The 26282-nt window shown below is 42.9% G+C and overlaps 1 protein-coding gene across 2 annotated transcripts in view; it reads left to right on the forward strand.

The window, feature by feature from the left end:
• Positions 1-26282, forward strand: part of LOC110510244 (relaxin receptor 2) — a 184512-nt gene that overhangs the window by 28858 nt on the left and 129372 nt on the right. For both annotated transcript variants that reach the window (XM_036967527.1, XM_036967526.1), the window contains exons 2-5: positions 10565-10714; positions 13132-13215; positions 13324-13429; positions 17395-17466. In XM_036967527.1, the coding sequence (XP_036823422.1) occupies positions 10565-10714; positions 13132-13215; positions 13324-13429; positions 17395-17466 (412 nt within the window). The remainder of the gene's footprint in view (positions 1-10564; positions 10715-13131; positions 13216-13323; positions 13430-17394; positions 17467-26282) is intronic.

Consider the following 26282-nt stretch of genomic DNA (forward strand, 5'->3'; position numbering starts at 1 on the left):
TATGTGGTGTGTTTTGTCTAGGGGTTTTGTAGTTTATGGGATTGCGTTTAGTTAAGTATTCTAGGTAAGTCTATGGTTGCCTGGAGTGGTTCTCTATCAGAAGCAGGTGTTTATCGTTGTCTCTGATTGGGAACCATATTTAGGCAGCCATATTCTTTAGGTCTCTCGTGGGTGATTGTTTCCTGTCTTTGTGTTTGTTGCACCAGATAGGGCTTTTTCGGTTTTTTCACGTTTCTTGTTTTGTATATGTGCCAACCAACGCACAGCTTCCAGATCCATTGAGGCGCGTGCTTCATTTCGGTGACGTTGTCAGCCAACAAATGGGGTAGAACCTTTTTTGGTACTAAATATAACTTTAGAACCTTTTTTTGGTACCAACTATAACCTTTAAATTAAAGTGTACAGTTGGGGGCATTCAAGTAAACCTAATAATTGTAATGCAAATAAAACATTGTTATTGCAATATAAACACATTTGGCTCAAAGTAGATATAACTGCACCACCAGAGGCATATTTCATTACGTTGGGTTATATTGTTACATGATTGCTAAGAAACTTGGCGTCACCCTGGGTTTCTCACATTAACGATGCACTTTCATTGCTACAGCAGAGGCATTTTGAAAAAGGGACTTTTTGATACCCAGAACTGCAAATTGTTCAATTTGAGTGAGCCATCCCTGGAGGATAATAAAATAAGACATTGAAGGGAACACCTACGGACTAAACTGGCTTCTTACTGTCTTTGTCCCAAATGACCCATAGTGCACTAGGGCTCTAGTAGTGCACTATATATGGGAAGGTGGTTCCATTTGGGACGACGATAACCAAGTCATTAATATTTATCAATTAACGTATGTTGGTTTTGCTCTGCTTGTCTGTCTGTCTGTCTGTCTGTCTGTCTGTGCTTTATAAGGAGTATACAACACTGGCAACATTTGAGGAATTTGTTTGAATATGATCCCCCACTTTCTCTCTTACTCCCGCACTATTTATTTTGTCTTGATCTCTATTTCTGTCCTCCCTCTCTTCTTCTCCCTCTCCCTCTCTTCTCCTCCCTCTCCCTCTCCCTCTCTTCTCCTCCCTCTCCCTCTCTTATCCTCCTGCTCTTCTCCACCCTCTCGCTCTCTTCTCCTCCCTCTCCCTCTCTTCTCCTCCTGCTCTTCTAAACCCTTTCCCTCTCTTCTCCTCCCTCTCCCTCTTCTCCTCCCTCTACCTCTCTTCTCCTCCTGCTCTTCTCCACCCTCTCCCTCTCCCTCTTCTCCTCCCTCTACCTCTCTTCTCCTCCTGCTCTTCTCCACCCTCTCCCTCTCTTCTCCTCCCTCTCCCTCTTCTCCTCCCTCTACCTCTCTTCTCCTCCTGCTCTTCTCCACCCTCTCCCTCTCTTCTCCTCCCTCTCCCTCTTCTCCTCCCTCTACCTCTTCTCCTCCTGCTCTTCTCCACCACCTCCCTCTCTTCTTCTCCCTCTCCCTCTTCTCCTCCCTCTACCTCTCTTCTCCTCCTGCTCTTCTCCACCCTCTCCCTCTTCTCCTCCCTCTCCCTCTTCTCCGCCCTCTACCTCTCTTCTCCTCCCTCTCCCTCTCTTCTCCTCCTGCTCTTCTCCACACTCTCCCTCTCTTCTCCTCCCTCCCTCTCGCTCTCTCCCATCCTCTCCTTTCAGAAGGAGAACTGAGAGTAATTTACTGATGACCGAGTGGGAGGAGAAGACTGTGGGAGGACACACACAGATTAGAGTTGTCCATGTTCAGTTGTCCATGTTCAGTTGTCCTTGTTCATTCTGATCAATGATTCTGCTGCTTGGGATGAACAAGATAGAAGCTAGTAAGAAGGAATTAGAGGATGAAGGAGATGGATGGAGAACTGAGAACTGTGCAAAAATGGCTTAATAACATACATTTAGATAGGTTAAATGGATGGAGAGATGAGGAGAGAAGGAGAGAGGTTAAAGAGATGAAGAGATGGAGCGAAGGAGAGGGGTTCATGGGATGAAGAGATGGAGAGGAGGAGAGAGGTGAATGGGATGGAGACATGGAAAGATGAGGAGAGAAGGAGAGACGTTAACCTCTCTGTGATATGTGGGACGCTAGCGTCTACGCTCTACTGATAATATGCATATCTTATCTTCTGGGGATGAGTAGCAGGCAGTTGAATTTGGGCATGCATTTCATCCGGATGTGAAAATACTGCCCCCTGTCACCAAGAAGTTAAAGGGATGAAGAGATGAGGAGAGAGGTTAATGGGATGGAGAGATGAGGAGAGAGATTAATGGGATGGAGAGATTTTATTTTATTTTACCTTTATTTAACCAGGCAAGTCAGTTAAGAACAAATTCTTATTTTCAATGACGGCCTGGGAACAGTGGGTTAACTGCCTGTTCAGGGGCAGAACGACAGATTTGTACCTTGTCAGCTCGGGGGTTTGAACTCGCAGCCTTCCGGTTACTAGTCCAACGCTGAAGGAGAGAGGTTAAAGAGATGGAGAGAGGTTAATGGGATGGAGAGATGAGCAGAGAAGGAGAGAGATTAAAGAGATGAAGAGATGGAGAGAGGTTAATGGGATGGAGAGATGAGCAGAGAAGGAGAGAGATTAAAGAGATGAAGAGATGAGGAGAGAGGTTAATGGGATGGAGAGATGGAAAGATGAGGAGAGAAAGAGAGAGGTTAATGGGATGGAGAGATGGAGAGAAGGAGAGAGGTTAATGGGATGGAGAGATGGAGAGAAGGAGAGAGGTTAATGGGATGGAGAGATGGAGAGGAGAGAGGTTAATGGGATGGAGAGATGGAGAGAAGGAGAGAGGTTAATGGGATGGAGAGATGGAGAGAGGTTAATGGGATGGAGAGATGGAGAGAAGGAGAGAGGTTAATGGGATGGAGAGATGGAAAGATGAGGAGAGAAAGAGAGAGGTTAAAGGGATGGAGAGAAGGAGAGAAGGAGAGAGGTTAATGGGATGGAGAGATGGAGAGAAGGAGAGGTTAATGGGATGTAGAGATGGAGAGAAGGAGAGAGGTTAATGGGATGGAGAGATGGAGAGAAGGAGAGAGGTTAATGGGATGGAGAGATGGAGAGAAGGAGAGAGGTTAATGGGATGGAGAGATGGAGAGAAGGAGAGAGGTTAATGGGATGGAGAGATGGAAAGATGAGGAGAGAAAGATAGAGGTTAAAGGGATGTAGAGATGGAGAGAAGGAGAGAGGTTAATGGGATGGAGAGAAGGAGAGAGGTTAATGGGATGGAGAGAAGGAGAGAGGTTAATGGGATGGAAAGATAAGGAGAGATGTTAAACTGATGGAGAGATGAGGAGAGAAGGAGAGAGGTTAAAGAGATGGAGAGAGGTTAATGGGATGGAGAGATGAGCAGAGAAGGAGAGAGATTAAAGAGATGAAGAGATGGAGAGAGGTTAATGGGATGGAGAGATGAGCAGAGAAGGAGAGAGATTAAAGAGATGAAAAGATGAGGAGAGAGGTTAATGGGATGGAGAGATGGAAAGATGAGGAGAGAAAGAGAGAGGTTAATGGGATGGAGAGATGGAGAGAAGGAGAGAGGTTAATGGGATGGAGAGATGGAGAGAAGGAGAGAGGTTAATGGGATGGAGAGATGGAGAGGAGAGAGGTTAATGGGATGGAGAGATGGAGAGAAGGAGAGAGGTTAATGGGATGGAGAGATGGAGAGAGGTTAATGGGATGGAGAGATGGAGAGAAGGAGAGAGGTTAATGGGATGGAGAGATGGAAAGATGAGGAGAGAAAGAGAGAGGTTAAAGGGATGGAGAGAAGGAGAGAAGGAGAGAGGTTAATGGGATGGAGAGATGGAGAGAAGGAGAGGTTAATGGGATGTAGAGATGGAGAGAAGGAGAGAGGTTAATGGGATGGGGAGATGGAGAGAAGGAGAGAGGTTAATGGGATGGAGAGATGGAGAGAAGGAGAGAGGTTAATGGGATGGAGAGATGGAAAGATGAGGAGAGAAAGATAGAGGTTAAAGGGATGTAGAGATGGAGAGAAGGAGAGAGGTTAATGGGATGGAGAGAAGGAGAGAGGTTAATGGGATGGAGAGAAGGAGAGAGGTTAATGGGATGGAAAGATAAGGAGAGATGTTAAACTGATGGAGAGATGAGGAGAGAAGGAGAGAGGTTAAAGAGATGGAGAGAGGTTAATGGGATGGAGAGATGAGCAGAGAAGGAGAGAGATTAAAGAGATGAAGAGATGGAGAGAGGTTAATGGGATGGAGAGATGAGCAGAGAAGGAGAGAGGTTAAAGAGATGAAGAGAAGGAGATAGGTTAAAAGATGGCGACATTAGGAAAGAAGGAGAGACGGAGAAAAGAGGAAAGAAGGAGAGAGATAAAAGGGATGTCCAAATGGAGAGAGGAGAGATATAAAAGGTATGGAGAGATGAGGAGAGAAGAAGAGAAGTAAAAGGGATGGATAGATGAGGAGAGAAGGAGAGGGTTGTACGTACCTTTTTCCTGCAGTCAACTGACCAAATCGTCCTCTAGTGGCCTCATGGGTAGAATGTTTTCCCACCCATGTCTAAAATCCGGTGTTTCTTTGTCAAACGTTATTGTTACAGTTCAGTCTTCTGTGATGTATATACAGTTGAAGTCGGAAGTTTACATACATGTTAGCCAAATACATTTAAACTCAGTTTTTCACAATTCCTGACATTTAATCCTAGTAAAAAATCCCTGTTTTAGGTCAGTTAGGATCACCACTTTATTTTAGGAATGTGAAATGTCAGAATAATAGTAGAGAGAATGATTTATTTCAGCTTTTATTTCTTTCATCACATTCCCAGTGGGTCAGAAGTTTACATACACTCAATTAGTATTTGGTAGCATTGCCTTTAAATGGTTTAACTTCTTGACGCACCCATCCCATTAGCGCCCATCCCGGTTCGCTCGTTATGTTCAGAAGTTCACAGGCTCGAGCGGTCACGATGGGGCAGACGTAAATTCCAAATAGTATCCGTAAAGTTTGTAGAAACATGTGAAATGTTTTTATAATCAATCCTTAGGTTGTTTTTACAATATATAATCAATAACATTTCAACCGGACTGTAGCTTCTGCAGTAGGAGAGATAGAGAAAATGTCTGCTCCACTCTGTTGGCGCATGCAAAACGCTGCTGGCACCCAGCCATCCCAATGATGCAATGTGATCTTTCTCGCTCATTTTTCAGAATAAAAGCCTGAGACTATGTCTAAAGACTGTTCACACCATGTGGAAGCCACAGGGAAAGGAATCTGGTTGATATCCCTTTAAATGGAGGGAAGGCATGCAATGGAACAGAGCTTTCAGGAAAAACAGCACTTCCTGGTTGGATTTTCCTCAGGTTTTCGCCCGCAATATCAGTTCTGTTATACTCACAGACTATATTTTGACAATATTTATATTTTGACAGTTTTGGAAACTTTCGAGTGTTTTCTATCCTAATCTGACAATTATATGCATATTCTAGATTCTGGGCCTGAGAAATAGGCAGTTTCATTTGGGTACGTTTTTCATCCAAACATCAAAATACTGCCCCCTACACTCAACAAGTTAACTTGGGTGAAACGTTTCGGGAGGCCTTCCACAAGCTTCCCACAATAAGTTGGGTGAATTTTGGCCCATTCCCCTGACAAAGCTGGTGTAACTGAGTCAGGTTTGTAGGCCTCCTTGCTCGCACACACTTTTTCATTTCTGCCCATACATTTTCAATGGGATTGAGGCCAGGGCATTGTGATGGCCAGTCCAATACCTTGCCTTTGTTGTCCTTAAGCCTTTGGAAGTATGCTTGGGGTCATTGTCCATTTGGAAGACCCATTTGCAACCAAAGCTTTAACTTCCTGACTGATGTATTTAGATGCTGCATCAATATATCCACATCATTTTCAATTCCCTGTGATGCAATCGACTTTGTGAAGTTCACCAGTCCCTCCTGCAGCAAAGCACCCCCACAACATGATGCTGCCACCACTGTGCTTCACGGTTGGGATGGTGTTCTTCGACTTGCAAGCCTCCCCCTTTTTCCTCCAAACATAACGATGGTCATCATGGCATAACAGTTCTATTTTTGTTTGATCAGACCAGAGGACATTACTCCAATACTCTTTGTCCACGCGTTCAGTTGCAATCCGTAGTCTGACTTTTTTATGGCATTTTTTGGGGGTGCCACGGTTTCACTGTGGATCACACATTACTTATTCAGAGGCTTTCATCAATTGGTCTGAACCAGGCTGTTGTAGCTGGTTGGAATGTTATTTAACTTCTTGGTGACAGGGGGCAGTATTTTCACGTCCGGATGAAATGCATGCCCAAATTCAACTGCCTGCTACTCATCCCCAGAATATAAGATATGCATAGTATTAGTAGATTTGGAAAGAAAACACTCTGTAGTTTCTAAAACTGTTTAAATCATGTCTGTGAGTATAACAGAACTTATTTAGCAGGCGAAACCCAGAGGACAAACCATTCAGATTTTTTTTTGAGGTCACTCTCTTTTCAATGTGTTTTCATTGGGAATCCAGATTTCTAAGGGACCTTCTTGCAGTTCCTACCGCTTCCACTGCATGTCAACAGTCTTTAGAAATTGGTTGAGGTTTTTCCTTTGTGTAATGAAGAAGTACAGCCATCTTGAGTGTCTGAGTGTCAATCTTGACTGATTGTTGTCCTATGGACAGAGTCTCCCACCTCAGCTGTAGATCTCTGCAGTTCATCCAGAGTGATCATGGGCCTCTTGGCTGCATCTCTGATCAGTCTTCTCCTTGCATGAGCTGAAAGTTTAGAGGGATGGCCAGGTCTTGGTAGATTTGCAGTGGTCTGATACTCCTTCCATTTCAATATTATCGCTTGCACAGTGCTCCTTGGGATGTTTAAAGCTTGGGAAATCTTATTGTATCCAAATCCGGCTTTAAACTTCTTCACAACAGTATATCGGACCTGCCTGGTGTGTTCCTTGTTCTTCATGATGCTCTCTGCGATTTTAACGGACCTCTGAGACTATCACAGTGCAGGTGCATTTATACGGAGACTTGATTACACACAGGTGGATTGTATTTATCATCATTAGTCATTTAGGTCAACATTGGATCATTCAGAGATCCTCACTGAACTTCTGGAGAGAGTTTGCTGCGCTGAAAGTAAAGGGGCTGAATAATTTTGCACGCCCAATTTTTCAGTTTTTGATTTGTTCAAAAAGTTTGAAATATCCAATAAATGTCGTTCCACTTCATGATTGTGTCCCACTTGTTGTTGATTCTTCACAAAAAAATACAGTTTTATATCTTTATGTTTGAAGCCTGAAATGTGGCAAAAGGTTGCAAAGTTCAAGGGGGCAGAATACTTTCGCAAGGCACTGTATATGTAGCTCTGAGTCTGTACTTTTATCCAATGTAAAAAAAAACTTTTACATTTGAGAGAGAGAGAGAGAGAGCGAGAGAAAGAGAGAGCGTGAGAGAGAGAGAGACATTTCTAAAGGACGTGATCACAGGCTGAGCAACAAGAGCTTATGATTCAGATTCCTATGTTTGTCCACGTCTCTCCAACCGTCAAATTTCGAAGTTGCTCCAAAGGTCAAATTTCGAGGTGTTTTGGACACCCTGGGTTGCTCTGTTGCTGTCACTGTTGTCTTGCGGGTGGATTAGGCATTCATTCCGAATGGTTACATTTTAACAGTTACGTTTTTGGTTAGGGTTAAAACATTACGTTTAGGCATTGATTCCAAATGGTTAAATTAAGGGTCAAGGTTTGTGATAGGTACTCGTTTTTTTGTTTTATTTATTTGCTATCATCGAAATTGAACAAGCAACACCCGGAGCCGGAGTTTACGATTTACGTCCATCCACCTCCCCCATCCACAACGCCCTAGCAAAACCTATGCTTACTTGATCGTAATAGCGCTAACGGTTGCTCCTAGTGTCCGGTTTTGAAAGGATGTCCTGACATCCTGGGTACCTGGACAGATGTGGGATTTCGAGGTGGATCTAGAGCGACCTGGCTGGGATGAGCGTGCAGTTGAATACCTTTATCAGAATAATAAAGCTATGACGCCCTAGATGAGAAAGACGTTTGACCTTAAGAAAGCCTCTTTGTGCCTATTGCAATTAAAATTGTCCAGAGTACTAACATGAGGAAATGATTTCGCTAAACCATCATAATACGCTATAATCACCCACACAGATTATCTCAATTGCACCCATCATTCCCTCCCTTCCCTCCCACCCTCCCTCTTTAGTCAGTAGAGTGGCAGGATCACACTGTTCTGTTGACGGGGGTTATGAGGAGGGAGAGGTGTGTGTGTGTGTGTGTGTGTGTGTGTGTCTGTGTGTGTGTCATACAGCCAAAATCTCCTCATCTTAACCAATCCTGCCAGAACAGGACTCCCCTCAGTTTTGGACGGTTATGTTCAGGAACCCATTTACCAGGATTCTGTAACTCTCATGGCATGAATAATTATTTTCACTTTTTTGCAATGTAAAAATTTGAATAAAAGCAATCAGAGTTAATTCAAGTAGACTCCTGTGTAATTCTCCTGACTGCCCCTTAAAATACGTAATGTGAAAAGTGCCTGATATTCTATGAATGAATACATGTTATGCTGGCCTGGGTTCGTGGTTTGGGCAACATTGTAGCCTATATAGACCAACGCGTGGCCATTGCTGTGGTGAGAGAGAGAAGCGTGCCTGTACCTTTCACAGAACTGGAATGGGATTCGCTGTCTGTTCAGAAATAAATGAAATCATTCAGAATGCTACGGCAGGAGTATGACTATAATGTAGCCACAGACGATCGATCGATAGTTTCTCGATATTTCAAAATCAATCGCGGGAAAATAAAGGTTGTAAAAAAAAATGGATCCTGCTGAAAAGACAATACTAATCTGGATACCAAGTAATCAACTTTCAAAATATAACTAAAATATATACTAGTTTGGCACGAGCGTATCGAGCCATTGCAGGTGAGAGAACTGAGCATCAATGGGGCAATCAGTGAAACTGAACATCTTTTTTTTAGGACTATAACTTCCTCCTCATATTGTACAATATGTGTGTCTCCACACACCTAGGCCTGGACTATTGATGGATTCAAGACAAGGTCGTGTTTATTGATCTCAGATTCTCCGTTTGTCCGTGTCAAAGTAGCCCTAGCCTGTCACTTCGATCATTTTTGAGGTATTAAAAAATATTCTTCTAAAATCTCCAATCATCTACATTTATGTAGAATTGCATGAAATACGTTTATATAAGACACTTTTTTTCCAAACCCATGACAACAGAAAATGTTCCCCCATTTGTGAAACTTCTGCAAGTGCCTCTACTCTACTGCTCTATGCCAGTGCGCAAAACTATGATAAAGCTTGGTCCTCAACGCCAGTTTCCTCTGGGCCAGTTTCCTCTGGGCCAGTTTCCTCTGGGCCAGTTTCCTCTGGGCCAGTTTCCTCTGGTCCAGTTTCCTCTGGGCCAGTTTCCTCTGGGCCAGTTTCCTCTGGGCCAGTTTCCCTTTATTATAAAGTTGATTTATTTTCATGCGTTCCGGTACCTCAGAGCCCCCCACTTCTCTTTTACCCCAGAGCCCCCCACTTCTCTTGTACCCCAAAGCCCCCCACTTCTCCGGTACCTCAGAACCCCCCACTTCTCCGGTACCTCAGAGCCCCCCACTTCTCTTGTACCCCAGAGCCACCCACTTCTCTTGTACCCCAGAGCCCCCCACTTCTCCGGTACCTCAGAACCCCCCACTTCTCCGGTACCTCAGAACCCCCCACTTCTCCGGTACCTCAGAGCCCCCCACTTCTCTTGTACCCCAGAGCCCCCCACTTCTCCGGTACCTCAGAACCCCCCACTTCTCCGGTACCTCAGAGCCCCCCAATTATCTTGTACCCGAGAGCACCCCACTTCTCTTGTACCCCAGAGCCCCCCACTTCTCCGGTACCTCAGAACCCCCCACTTCTCCGGTACCTCAAAGCCCCCCACTTCTCTTGTACCTCAGAGCCCCCCACTTCTCCGGTACCACAGAGCCCCCCCACTTCTCCGGTACCACATAGCCTCCACTTCTCCGGTACCTCAGAACCCCCCACTTCTCCGGTACCACAGAGCCCCCCCCACTTCTCCGGTACCACAGAGCCCCCCCACTTCTCCGGTACCTCAGAACCCCCCCACTTCTCCGGTACCACAGAGCTCCCCACTTCTCCGGCTCAATTTTTGTTCTGGCACCTCCCGATTTACAAATTAAGCCTTGGTCTTAACAAGGCTGTCATGAAGCCAGAGCCCGGTTGAGAGCGGGGAGGTTGGGAGCTGAGAGTACAAAGCCACTAGAGGTTTTCATTATTATGATTATTATTTGATTACACCTTCAGCTGTTTTTTGTAATAGGTAATTTATAGCACTGCTGTTGAATGGGAATGGACAAAGGGACTATGCATACAGTAGGCTGTAATAAGGAGTTAGTGGTTAGTGCGTCAGCAGTAGTTTGTTGGAGTGAAAGTAGCTCTCTTTCTTTCTTTGTTTTTGTCTATTCATTTCTTTAAATGTGCTAAAAATGTCACTCTCTATCTCCTCTCTCTCCCCCTCCTTCCCCTCGTCTTCCTATCTCCTCCCTCCAGCTGCAGCAATGGTGTCCAGCAGGGTGTCAGTAGAGAGCAGTTGTCCTCTGGGCCAGTTTCCCTGTGGTAATGTGACAGTGTGTCTACACCAGGCTCTACAGTGTAATGGACATAGAGACTGTCCCAATGGAGCCGACGAGGACAACTGTGGTGAGAGAGTATTGTATGACAACTGCCTTCCTGAGACCCAGAAATCACCCCAGATCCAGAAATGCATTGCCTCTGTCACATGTTACATTGCTTTCAGAAAGTATTCATATCCCTTGACTTATTCCAAATGTTGCTGTGTTACAGCCTGAATTCAACATGGATTAAATGTATTTCTTTTCTCACCCATCTACAAACAATACCCCATAATGACATCACAATACCCCATAATGACATCACAATACCCCATAATGACATCACAATACCCCATAATGACATCACAATACCCCATAATGACATCACAATACCCCATAATGACATCACAATACCCCATAATGACATCACAATACCCCATAATGACATCACAATACCCCATAATGACATCACAATACCCCATAATGACATCACAATACCCCATAATGACATCACAATACCCCATAATGACATCACAATACCCCATAATGACATCATAATACCCCATAATGACATCACAATACCCCATAATGACATCACAATACCCCATAATGACATCACAATACCCCATAATGACATCATAATACCCCATAATGAAATATTTATGATTTGCTTTTGTTGTTGTTGTGAAAATGAATTGAAAAAGAAGTACAGAAGTATCTAATTTACATAAGTATTCTCACCCCTGAGTCAATACTTTGTAGAAGCACCTTTGGCAGCGATTACAGCTGGACTGTAAAAATATAAAGGCTCAGAACACCATGATTGTGTTGTGAAACCAGGACAAGTAATGCACCTAAGCTGAGATCTGGTGTTTGGAGGGTGTTTGAATGGAAACCCAATGTGTTCTAATACACAGAAAGTTTTTTTAAGAGAATATAAGTACTCTGAAACACCCAAAATGGTTAATTCAATCTAAATAAGTGTTGTGAAAAAAAAAAAAAAAAAACGTTTTGGAGGGTATCAGTGCATGTATAAAACAGCATCAAAACACTAAAATAATGATTTGGCATACTGTCACTCATTGAGCTGATGTCACTGAGCACAACGGTAGACATGTGTGTAGTAAGATGTTACAAGAACCAGTCACATTGAAACTACAAGAGGACATGCTTGCTTCAAGCACAAATTCAAAGGATAGCTCTATTATTGCCGCCTCTAATAACCCTCATTTCAGCAGTGGTGTAAAGCACTTAAGTAAAAATACTTGAACTTACTACTTATTAAGTCGTTTTTTGTGGAAATTTGTACTTTAATTTACTATTGATATTTTTCACAACTTTTACTTTTACTCCACTACATTCCTAAAGAAAATTATGTACTTTTTACTTGATACATTTTCCTTGACACCCAAAAGTACTCGTTACGTTTAGAATGCTTAGCAGGACAGGAAAATTGTCTAATTCACGCACTTATCAAGAGAACATCCCCGGGTCATCCCTACTGCCTCTGATCTGGCAGACTCACTAAACACAAATGTAAATTATGTCTGAGTGTTGAACTGTGCACCTGGCTATCGGTAAATTTAAAAAAACATGTCATCTGAGGGACACCTAGTCTCTTGTACAATTGAATGCATCTTCCACATTTAACCCAGCCCCTCCGAATCAAAGAGGAAGAACAGTGGATTAACTGCCTTGCTCAGGGACAGAACAACAGAATGTAACCTTGCCGGCTAGGGGATTTGATCCAGCAACCTTTCGGTTACTGGCTCAACACTATAACAATTAGGTTACCTACCTGCCTGCCGCCTGGTTTGCTTAATGTAAGGAATATTACATTATTTATACTTTTACTATTGATACTTAAGTACATTTAAACTAAATACTTTTAGACTTTTACTCAAGTAGTATTTTACTGGGTGACTTTCACTTTTACTTGAGTCGTTTTCTTGTAAGGTATCTTTACTTTTACTCAAGTATGACAATTGAGTTGAAATGATTTGTGAATCACACAGACTGGACAATTCAACCGCAGCTCAAATATTGTATATGGGACAATAAAACAAAGTTTTGTTCTGCATGGATTATCAGCACTGTCCACTCAGAGACAAAAGGACAAATATTATGAGGCCTATTTTCCATTTGTTGAACCAATTGAAAAAAAATTCAGATGCAATTGTACTGATAAACAGACCACCTTTCAACCATGAAGACTAAAACATGAGCATTTAAAGCCATAGATTTGTGGAGGGCGTCCTATCAGATTTGCAAGATGTAGAAACATTTAAAAAGCATCCAATATTTTCTAAATATGATAATGCACTCCAGATTATTTTATATATTCTATTTTATAGAATATTTTATATTCTGAAGAATTTGAGATTGTGAATCCATTAGGAGAGCACAGGAAGAAACACAAAATCCTCGCCTTTCAGTGTTAATGTGCTAGCTAGGTGTTATATGGTGTAATAGTACTATACATAAGTGATGTTTTTGTGTCTGTAGGAGACAACAGTGGATGGGCGGACATCTTTGATCGAACCATCAGGAAGGTCGAACCACAGGTCCTACCGTTACCAGAAGACTGCTGTAAGTGTGTGGGTGTGTTTGTGTTTGTGTGTGTGTGTGTGTTGGTGTAGATCTGCAGTATTATTGTATCTGTGTGTAGTTGTGTATTACTTGTGTGTTGTTGTGTAGTCTTGCAGCAGTACCCACAGCGTTGTGACTGTATCAAGACAGAGCTGGAGTGTGTGGAAGTCAACCTACATGACGTTCCTCAAGTCTCCATCAATGTCACCTGGCTGTAAGTACCTCTCTCCGTGTGTGTCTGTCTGTCTGTGTGTGTGTGTGTGTGTGTGTGTGTGTGTCATGTGCCGTGTGCTTGTGCTTATATGTGGGTCTGTGTTAGCGAGGTTTCATTACAGTCCCAGAGTAGAAATGTGGTTGGTTTGGTGCTGACAACACAAGCACACACACACACACACACACACACACACACACACACACACACACACACACACACACACACACACACACACACACACACAGAGGCAGTGAATCAGTCAGGTAAATTCAGAGAATTCACTTGACTAGATTCCCCTCTTCAGATGAGCTGATGGTGTAACAGCAGTAGTTTATTTCCTGTGAAATTACAAGTGGTGACAGACACTAAAGTCTCAGACATTCCCAGACCGTCACTCCGTGTGTGTGTGTGTGTAACGTAACATAAAACAAATACACACATGAAAATACAGTGCAAATTATATATATATAAAAAAAAAAAAAAGAAATAATACCTTATTTACGTAAGTATTCAGACGCTTTGCTATGAGACTAAAAATTGAGCTCAGGTGGGATCCTGTTTCCATTAATCATCCTTGAGATGTTTCTACAACTTAATTGGTGTAACACCTGCTTCCGCTCTCCCTCTCTGGCGCTCGAGGGCAGCTAGGCTGCACGCCTGTCACCATCATTACGCGCAGCAGAGCTCATTGGACTCACCTGGACTCCTCCCCTTTGTTGATTGGCCCGTCTATAACTGTTTGTTCCCTGCATTAATATTATGTGTTCATGTTCAGATGCTATCCTGTTCCATGTCTGTTGCTAATTAAACTTTCACTCCCTGTACTTCCCGTCTACCAACGTCAATTCTTACAGAATGCTCACACCACTATACGAAGCATCAGGGAGGTTTTTGTTTTTTGTATTTTGGTTGGTGACGTCAGGTCTGAATGCCTTCACTGATGGAAGCGGGGGTGCCTCAGCTAGCTCGTTGGGTTTCCACGACTTAGCGCGTCAGGCTTGCCCAGGTGGGACGCCGGGTGGCGCCCCTAGAGGGTACTGTCACGCCTGCTCCCGCTCTCCCTCTCTGGCGCTCGAGGGCGCCAGGTTGCATCTCATTACGCACACCTGTCACCATCATTACGTGCAGCAGCACTCATTGGACTCACCTGGACTCCTTCCCTTTGTTGATTGCCACGTCTACAAATGTCTATTCCCCCGTTTGTTCCCTGTATCTGCATTAATGTTATGTGTTCATGTCCAGATGCTGTCCTGTCCTGTTCCATGTCTGTTCCTAATTAAATGTTCACTACTTGTACTTGCTTCCCGTCTACCAGCATCGATCCTTACAGATTGCAGCCCACCTGTGGTAAATTCAATTGATTGGACATGATGTGGAAAGGTAAAACATTTGTCTCTATAAGGTCCCATAGTTGACAGTGCATGCAAAAACCAAGCCATGAGGTCGAAGGAATTGTCCGTAGAGCTCCGAGACATGATTTTGTAGAGGCACAGATCTGGGGAAGGGTACCAAAAAATGTCTGCAGCATTGAAGGTCCCCAAGAACACAATGGTCTCCATCATTCTTAAATGGAAGAAGTTTGGAATCACCAAGACTCTTCCTAGAGCTGGCCACCTGGCCAAACTGAGCAATCGGGGGAGAAGGGCCTTGTTCAAGGAGGTGACCAAGAACCCGATGGTCACTCTGACAGAACTCCAGAGGTCCTCTGTGGAGGTGGGAGATACCTTCCAGAAGGATAACCATCTTTGCAGCTTTCCATCAATCAGGCCTTTATGGTAGAGTGGCCAGACAGAAGCCACTAATCAGTAAAAGGCACATGACAGCCCGCTTGGAGTTTGCCAAAAGGCACCTAAAGGACTCTCAGACCTTGAGAAACAAGATTCTCTGGTCTGATGAAACCAAGGTTGAACTCTTTAGCCTGATTGCCAAGCCTGACGTCTGCAGGAAACCTGGCACCATCCCTATGATGAAGCATGGTGTTGGCAGCAATATGCTGTGGGGATGTTTTTCAGTGGCAGGGACTGGGTGACTAGTCAGGATCGAGGGAAAGATGAGTGGAGCAAAGTACAGAGAGATCCTTGATGAAAACCTGCTCCAGAGCGCTCAGGATCTCAGACTGGGGCGAAGATTCACCTTCCAACAGAACAACGACCATAAGCACACAGACAGGACAACGCAGGAGTGGCTTCGGGACAAGTCTCCGAATGTCCTTGAGTGGCCCAGCCAGACTAGAACCTGATCCAACATCTCTGGAGAGACCTGAAAATAGCTGTGCAGAGACACTCTCCATCCAACCTGACAGAGCTTGAGACGATCTGCAAAGAAGAATGGGAGAAACTCCCCAAATACAGGTGTATGATGGTCAGAACTGGTACCAGAGCCACGTAAGGTCCCTAAGTAGGTGACTACATCTAATTAAACTAATACAATTTCTCAGCTCCCTCCCCTTTGTTTTGGGGGTCTGGGAAACTTTTATGTAGAATGACTGAAAAGCTCAGTTCTGGTGACTTTTAAGGACATTCTACTCCAAAATAACATTATGCTGACACCTTCTAAAATATAATTTCCACCTCCAGAAATTAGCCCAATAATATATTGGTAAAATTATTAATTACAATTATTTCATAGCCTATGCATGGTCCATATTATCAGGTATGCTATTACTGTTGCAATAAGCGTTATCACCTGTAGCCCAACTGATGCAGCATTGTGTCTATAAATAAATAGGCTGAAGCCTGGGGTTGCCTATCTGCATTTATCCTATTGGGCTAATCATTAGCCAGGTCACAAATGAACTTTTAACTATACTGTACGAAAATATAAACACAACATGTAAAGTGTTGGTCCCACGTTTCACGAACTGAAATAAAATATCCCAGAAATGTTCCATAAACACAAAAGGCTGAAGACAATAAAAGGCCACTCTAAAATGTGCAGTTTTGTCTCACAACACAATGCCACAGATGTCTCAAGTTTTGAGGGGGCTTGCAATTGGCATGCTGACTGCAGGAATGTCCACCAGAGCTGTTGCCAGAGAATTGAATATTGATTTATCTACCATAAGGTGCCTCCAACGTAGGCGTAGAGAATTTGGCAGTACGTCCATCCAAATGTGAACTGTACTAGCGTCTTCAAAGTGCGCCTTGGCAGCAAAAGTTTTGCATGTTTGATATTTTTTCGGTGTGTCGGCAATGATTTTGCCGTGGTGCAGCGCCACAGCTAAATGACTTTCAGCCGAAACAACTGCTGTGGATGCTACCATGATTACGGATAATCCTGAATGAATCGTGAATAATGACGAGTGAGAAAATGTTGAAAACGGTCAAAGATCATACCCCCAAGACATACTCCCCTACTATTTGTAATAGTGAGAGGTTAGTATGTCTTGGGGGAATGATTTTTGACCCTTTGCAACTTTCTCACTCATTATTCACGATTCAATCTGAATTATCTGTAATCATGGTAGCATCCACATTCATTTTGAAGTGTTTAGAAACATATTCTGTTCCTATTTACAATACAATTTATCCAAAATGACACAATACATAATTTACCATTAATTTCTATCGGGCACAAAGAAAATCTGAAACACAACCAAAACAAACAGCAAATGCATCCAACCAGTTTGTAGAGTGACAAGCTTAAGGTAATTGCGTGCTAGGAATATGGAACCAAATACTAAACTTTTGACTACTATATTTATATTTATAAGAATCTTTAGGCATGTCAATCATTTTGAGAAAAAAAACAAGAGCTCATCTGCTGTTCCAGCTCAGCTCTAATTATATAATATATCACATTCATCTCACAGAATAGAGGATCTCATCAAGGCTGATGGATTGGATTTTCAAGTAGCATTATGGATGTGTGTGTCTGTGTGTGCGTGCACGCATCCGTGCGTGCATGTGTGTGTGTGTGTGTGTACCCCGTGTAACCATAGTAACGGTGCAGTGTTCCTGTTGCAGGTCTCTGAAGAGTAACGAGATAAAGAGGCTGTCGGACAACGTCTTCTCCAAATACACACACCTGCAGAGACTGTGAGTACTATACCGTAATAAAATATACTAAACGCGGATACCTTGTCAGTTATACAACTGAATGTCTTCAACTGAAATGTGTCTTCTGCATCAGAGAGGTGAGGTCTTCTGGATCAGAGAAGTGCAGGGGGGGCTGGCTTAAATCAACATCCACCGCACCCAGGGAACAGTGGTTTAACTGCTTTACGGAGGACAACAGATTTTTACCTGGTCAGCTCTGGGATTTGATCCAGCAAACTTTTGGTTACTGGCCTAACGCTCTAACCGCTAGGCTACCTAACCATACCACATTATAGTAAACCATACCATACTATACTATATTATACTAAACCATACCACGCCATACTAAAACATAACAAACCATACCAAACCATACCATACTGTACTATACTATACTGTACTATGCCATACTAAACCATAACAAACCATACCATACTATACTAAACCATACTATACCATACCATACTATACAGTGCCTTGCAATGTCACGTCCTGACCTTAGTTCCTTTTTTATATCTCTATTTTAGTTTGGTCAGGGCGTGAGTTGGGGTGGGCATTCTATGTTTTGTTCTAGGTTTTGTATTTCTGGTTTTGGCCTGGTATGGTTCCCAATCAGAGGCAGCTGTCAATTGTTGTCTCTGATTGAGAACCATACTTAGGCAGCCTGTTTTCCCACTATGGGTTGTGGGGAGTTGTTTTCTGTCTCTGTGTCTGCACCAGACAGAACTGTTTCGTTTTCACTCGTTCTCTTGTTATTTTGTTTTGTGTTCAGTTTAAATAAATATTAATAACCTGTTATGGCTGCGATCCCCGTACAGGGACCAACATCAGGGGAAATTTCAAAGTGACAACTTCGTAACATTAAACATTCTTGAAAATGCAAGTGTCATACATCCTTCAAAAGATTAGAATCTTGGTAATCAAACTACGTTTTCCAATTTAAAATAGCTATTACAGAGTACAAATACCAGAGAAGAGCAATCAACAACATAAACATTTTCCGCCATGACAGTTTTTACACATTCACATCTGAAGGTAAAATTATGACTTACATTCTGATATCTTGCTCTGATTTCTCTTCCTGAGAGTCCCAGCGATCAAATGAAGTGCCGTTTCCATTTTTATAGCCTAAATCGAAACATTTTGTAAACCGTTCGTGCCGTGAATTCCATCTCTATCAATTTTTTACGGAGCATTCGACGTGATTCCCCCCTGTAAACAATCGTTTATCTAGTCATGGTTGGTTTCAGTGCTCTGGATGTTTGCAACACAGCCAAACCTCATTGTTTTTTTTTGCGGGGAGTATTGACCGAAGTGAGCTGATTTGAAGACAACGATAAATGACTACCTTACGCACCAATAATTTTAGTGAAGCTTCATTGATTGACTATATTTCTGTCCAATGACCACTGATCTTCTTGAAATCTAGCTGGGTAGATAGCCAATGAGCTGAGGTAAACGCCAGTATGTAATGGTTTTGGGTTGGACCACAATTCCTTGTTTGTAATCGCACGCGCAGGGAACTCCATTCTCGCCTTGACGATCAGAGGAGTTGCTGTAAGGCTTTTTACGCCCAGCTGTATTTCGGAAAGTTGTAGTTTCAACGATTTCATTGAAGATATCGAAGAGATCATGTAAAGCGAAGTCAAACTCTAAAGTGAAAGTGAAAAAGTGAAAGTGAGACAGATTTTTTGTTTGAGGAATCTTGGAGTGTTATGATTCAAACGAACTGAGGAGCTGTTCCTGCAAGGACAGGACGTACTTCTGGACGGGTAAGTGCTAATGCCGTTTTATGAAATATAAAAATATATTTATGTGTGGTTTGTTTGTGTGTGTGTGTGTTGGTTTGTGTGTGTGTGTGTGTGTGTGTGTGTGTGTGTATATATATATATATATATATATATATACAACAATGGCCGGAGTTGAATGGAACAGCACTTCACCTTAGTGACTGTTCCCTCTGCTCTATACAATACATATCTGTTTATTTTATGTGATAATAAAAGGCTCATACAATACAACTATTTTTTTAATGTTTTTTTTACAGTGATAGCGACTCCAACTGGGAGCCCCCGGTGCCAAGCTGCCCGCTCTACCTGTGCCCCCAGTGGTGTTCATATGCCGGTACTGTCACGTCCTGACCTTAGTTCCTTTTTTATATCTCTATTTTAGTTTGGTCAGGGCGTGAGTTGGGGTGGGCATTCTAGGTTTTGTATTTCTGCTTTTGGCCTGGTATGGTTCCCAATCAGAGGCAGCTGTCAATCGTTGTCTCTGATTGAGAACCATACTTAGGCAGCCTGTTTTCCCACTATGGGTTGTGGGGAGTTGTTTTCTGTCTCTGTGTCTGCACCAGACAGAACTGTTTCGTTTTCACTCGTTCTCTTGTTATTTTGTTTTGTGTTCAGTTAAAATAAATATTAACATGGACACGTACCACGCTGCATATTGGTCCGATCCTTCCTACTCCTCCTCAGAAGAGAAGGAAAACCGTTACATGCATAAGTATTCACCCCACTTAGCATTTTTCCTATTTTGTTGCATTACAACCTGTAATTTAAATAGATTTTTATTTGGATTTCATGTAATGGACATACACAAAATAGTCAAAATTGGTGAAGTGAAAAAAATAATAACGGAAAATTGGTGCGTGCATGTATTCACCCCCTTTGCTATGAAGCCCCTAAAAAAGATCTGGTGTAAGATCTTATCTAAATAAGACAAAGTCCACCTATGTGCAATCTAAATGTCACATGATCTGTCACATGATCTCAGTATATATACTTGGTGGTGCCCCTTGCTTAGTGGTGTTGCAGACTCTGGGGCCTTTCAGAACAGGTCAGGGACAAAGTTGTGGAGAAATACAGATCAGGGTTGGGTTATAAAAAAATATCTGAAACTTTGAACCATTAATTAAATCCATAATAAAAAAATGGAAAGAATATGGCAACACAACAAATCTGCCAAGAGAGGGCCGCATACCAAAACTCACCGACCAGGCAAGGAGGGCATTAATCAGAGACCAAAGATAACCCTGAAGTTGCTGCAAAGCTCCACAGCGGAGATTGGAGTATCTGTCCATAGGATCACTTTAAGACATACACCCCACAGAGCTGGGCTTTACGGAAGATTGGCCATAAAAAAAAAACATTTGGGGTTCGCCAAAAGGCATGTGGGAGATGCCCCAAACATATGAAAGAAGGTACTGTGGTTAGATGAGACAAAAATGTTGCTTTTTGGCCATCAAAGAAAATGCTATGTCTGGTGCAAACCCATCACCCCGAGAACACCATCCCCACAGTGAAGCATGGATGTTTTTCATCGGCAGGGACTGGGAAACTGGCAGGGACTGGGAAACTGGTCCCTCATACTATCATGGTCACCTAATCACCCTCAGCTTACAATTGGCTCATTCATCCCCCTCCTCTCCCCTGTAACTATTCCCCAGGTTGTTGCTGTAAATGAGAATGTGTTCTCAGTCAACTTATCTGGTAAAACAATTAATACCTTACTATATAATACCATACTGTCTGACAATGTCTTCTCCACCTGCAGAGACTATGAATTATAAACAATATGAAGTTTGAATTGATTATTGTCAATATTATGCATTTGCATGAAAATGTATTTAGTTCATGTATCATAGTTGACCAGTTGTAATCCTGTCATATCTTGTTTGAAGTGTCGAACTGAGTTTGAACCGTGGTGATATGTACACCTGCAACACTATTATCCCACTGAGCTAAAGACTGGTTCACTAGGCATTACCTAACACCAGGAGCTAGTGTTCATGTCATTACTCAAGGCTTAGTGCACCAGGTAAATTGGCAAGAAATACAGTCACATGTACATCATTTCAGTCATTGAGCAGACACAGTGATCTAGAGTTGTGAGTGCATACATTTTTTCATACTGGTCCCCTGTAGGAATCAAACCCACAACCCTGGCGTTGGAAGCGCTACGCTCTACCCAAGTGAGCTACAAGGGACCACCTGGGGAACGATGTCTACATGTGAGAGGACTGAATGGTTGAATGAATAAGTGGGGAAAGCGTTACAATTACAGAACACGTGTTATTTGCATAAAACCCTAATGTGGAAATGTGTTTAGAAATGAGTTTGTGTCCCATTACTTTCACCGCAGCCGCAGCAGCTGAACACTTACCAGAGTTGTACAGTGACTGTGCAATTTGGGTAATCCATCACTTTATAATGCATTCAGCCTTTTAGCCTGCCTCCCAAATGGCAGCCTGTTCCCTATATAGTGCGCTACTTTAGACCAGAGCCCTATTCTCTACATAGTGCACTACTATAGTCCAGTGCCCTATTCCCTACATAGTGCACCCTATTCCTTACATAGTGCACACTATTCCCTACATAGTGCACCCTATTCCCTACATAGTGCACACTATTCCGTACATAGTGCACCCTATTCCCTACATAGTGCACTACTTTTGACCAGAGCTCTATGGGTCCTGGTAAAAAAAATAATGCGCTGTGTAGGGAACAGGGTGCCATTTGTGGTGTTGGGCAGGGACAGCTGATAATGAGGACCACAGGCACTGTATGCACAAGACTAAAAAACTCCCTGCTCTGCATAGGTTTTAGGATGATGTTAAGGCACTGCCAAGACAAGTGAAATCAGCTCATAAAGGTTTATCTCAGTTTGAGAAACCACAAAGGAGAGATAGTGATGATGCTCATTGATATTACTGCAAATGATGGGGAATAACTTTGATGAGGCATCGCCAGCTGTGAACCCAATTGTGCGCTTCAGTCAACCACGGTGAACGTAACTGTATATCAAATGTTGCATTGTTAAAAGGCTTGATATCATTTTTGCCTACTCTTAATTTTTCCATAATATGTTGGCATGAATACAGATGTAGGATCTTAATTTGATCACTCTTTTGTTGCTGTAAATTTTGAGTGAATTTTACTTTTTTTTAAAAGCTTCTAAAGTTTGTAATTTCCACTTTGAAATTTCAGATTTTATTTGCCCTAAAAAAAAAATCCATGAATTATAATCCAAATAATAATTCACATTTCCTGTTGCTGCAGGATTATTTTCCTGCTGGTCCGAAATATCTGTCGACTAGGCGTGACTCTTATGACTAAAGAGGCTTCATGTGTAGCTTCTATTTTTACCCATAAGAGGAGGAGTAAAACGTCTCTGTTCTCAGCACATATGAGGAGGAGTAAAACATCTCTGTTTTCAGCACATATGAGGAGGAGTAAAACATCTCTGTTTTCAGCACGTATGAGGAGGAGTAAAACATCTCTGTTTTCAGCACGTATGAGGAGGAGTAAAACGTCTCTGTTCTCAGCACGTATGAGGAGGAGTAAAACGTCTCTGTTCTCTGCACGTCTGAAGAGGAGTAACCTGAGCCCTAGGACCATGCAAAATAAATAAATTAAATACAGTTGGGAAGGAAGTAGTTGATAGGGCTAAATTATAGGTGGGCTATGTACAGGTGCAGTAATCTGTGAGCTGCTCTGACAGTTGGTGCTTAAAGCTAGTGAGGGAGATAAGTGTTTCCAGTTTCAGATATTTTTGTAGTTCGTTCCAGTCATTGGCAGCAGAGAACTGGAAAGAGAGGCGGCCAAAGAAAGAATTGGTTTTGGGGGTGACTAGAGAGATACATGATGACTCCTTGCTGTCCCTAGTCCACCTGGCCGTGCTGCTGCTCCAGTTTCAACTGTTCTGCCTTATTATTATTCGACCATGCTGGTCATTTATGAACATTTGAACATCTTGGCCATGTTCTGTTATAATCTCCACCTGGCACAGCCAGAAGAGGACTGGCCACCCCTCATAGCCTGGTTCCTCGCTAGGTTTCTTCCTAGGTTTTGGCCTTTCTAGGGAGTTTTTCCTAGCCACCGTGCTTCTACACCTGCATTGCTTGCTGTTTGGGGTTTTAGGCTGGGTTTCTGTACAGCATTTTGAGATATCAGCTGATGTACGAAGGGCTTTATAAATACATTTGATTTGATCTCTGTTCTGAGCACGTATGAGGAGGAGTAAAACGTCTCTGTTTTCAGCACGTATGAGGAGGAGTAAAACGTCTCTGTTCTCAGCACGTATGAGGAGGAGTAAAACATCTCTGTTCTCAGCACGTATGAGGAGGAGTAAAACATCTCTGTTCTCAGCACGTATGAGGAGGAGTAAAACATCTCTGTTCTCAGCACGTATGAGGAGGAGTAAAACGTCTCTGTTCTCAGCACGTATGAGGAGGAGTAAAACGTCTCTGTTCTCAGCACGTATGAGGAGGAGTAAAACGTCTCTGTTCTCAGCACGTATGAGGAGGAGTAAAACGTCTCTGTTCTCAGCACGTATGAGGAGGAGTAAAACATCTCTGTTCTCAGCACGTATGAGGAGGAGTAAAACGTCTCTGTTCTCAGCACGTATGAGGAGGAGTAAAACGTCTCTGTTCTCAGCACGTATGAGGAGGAGTAAAACATCTCTGTTCTCAGCACGTATGAGGAGGAGTAAAACATCTCTGTTCTCAGCACGTATGAGGAGGAGTAAAACGTCTCTGTTCTCAGCACGTATGAGGAGGAGTAAAACGACAAATTGTCTTCTCTGAGACAATTTGTGGATACGGGCCCGGATCTCCTTGCCACTTAGACCCAATCAGAGAGATGTGATTAGGCAGAGCTCTACACTTGCAAGTGTGCGCACACACACACACCCTACACACCACACACACACACCCTACACACCACACACACACACACCCTACACACCACACACACACACCCTACACACCACACACACACACCCTACACACCACACACACACACCCTACACACCACACACACACACCCTACACACCACACACACACACCCTACACACCACACACACACACCCTACACACCACACACACACACCCTACACACCACACACACACCCCCTACACACCACACACACACACCCTACACACCACACACACACACCCTACACACCACACACACACACCCTACACACCACACACACACACCCTACACACCACACACACACACACCCTACACACCACACACACACACCCTACACACCACACACACACACCCCACAGCACATACACACACATACAGCCCCCACACACACACCCTACACACCACACACACACACCCTACACACCACACACACACACCCTACACACCACACACACACACCCTACACACCACACACACACACCCTACACACCACACACACACACCCTACACACCACACACACACACCCTACACACCACACACACACACCCCACAGCACATACACACACATACAGCCCCCACACACACACCCCACACACACAAAGAGATGTGATTAGGCACACACTACACAGACACACACCACACACACACATATCACACACTCCACACATCACACACACCACACACCCCCACACACACTCCACACACACCATTCACAGACTACTCCTATTTTTTTTTATTTCACCTTTATTTAACCAGGTAGGCTAGTTGAGAACAAGTTCTCATTTACAACTGTGACCTGGCCAAGATAAAGCATAGCAGTGTGAACAGACAACAGAGTTACACATGGAGTAAACAATAAACAAGTCAATAACACAGTAGAAAAAAATAGTCTATATACATTGTGTGCAAAAGGCATGAGGAGGTAGGCAAATAATTACACTTTTGCAGATTAATACTGGAGTGATAAATTATCAGATGGTCATGTGCAGGTAGAGATACTGGTGTGCAAAAGAGCAGAAAAGTAAATAAATAAAAACAGTATGGGGATGAGGTAGGTAAATTGGGTGGGCTATTTACCGATGGACTATGTACAGCTGCATCGATCGGTTAGCTGCTCAGATAGCAGTCTCCAACTTCAGCTATTTTTGCAATTCGTTCCAGACAACTGGTGTTGGCTTTATGGATGATCAGTGAGATACACCTGCTACGGGTGGGTGTTGCCATCGTGACCAGTGAACTGAGATATGGCGGAGCTTTACCTAGCATGGACTTGTAGATGACCTGGAGCCAGTGGGACTGGCGACAAATATGTAGCGAGGGCCAGCCGACTAGAACATACAGGTCGCGGTTGTGCGTGGTATAAGGTGCTTTAGTAACAAAACGGATGGCACTGTGATAAACTGCATCCAGTTTGCTGAGTAGAGTGTTGGAAGCCATTTTGTAGATGACATCACTTTACACCACATTTAGAAAGTATTCATACACCATGACTTATTCCACATTTTGTTGTGTTACAGCCTGAATTCAAAATGCATTAAATACTTTTTTAAATCTCACCCATCCACAATACCCCATAATGACAATTTAAATTTTTTATTGTTTAAATTTTTTTTTAAATTGTATAATACAGAAATATCAAATTTACATAAGTGTTCACACCCCTGAGTCAATACTTTGTAGAATCACCTTTGACAGTGATTACAGGCGTGAGTCTTTTTTGTTAACTTCTTGCTCCTACTTGAGACGCAGATGTCTCAAGTAGACACCTGGAAATGCAAATGCGCTACGCTAAATGCTAAATGTACTCGTTAAAACTCAAACCTTTATCAAAATTCACATGCAGGGTATTGAATTAAAGCTACACTCGTTGTGAACCTAGCCAACAAGTCAGATTTTTAAAATGCTTTTCGGCGAAAGCATGAGAAGCTATTATCTGATAGCATGCAACACCCCAAAATGCCTGAATGCGATGTAAACAAAGATATAGCTTAGCCGGCGCTACACAAAACGCAGAAATAAAATATAAAACATTCATTACCTTTGACGAGCTTCTTTCTTGGCACTCCTATATGCCCCATAAACATCACTATTGGGTCTTTTT

This window comes from Oncorhynchus mykiss, chromosome Y (assembly GCF_013265735.2).
Source record: "Oncorhynchus mykiss isolate Arlee chromosome Y, USDA_OmykA_1.1, whole genome shotgun sequence".
NCBI lineage: Eukaryota > Metazoa > Chordata > Actinopteri > Salmoniformes > Salmonidae > Oncorhynchus > Oncorhynchus mykiss.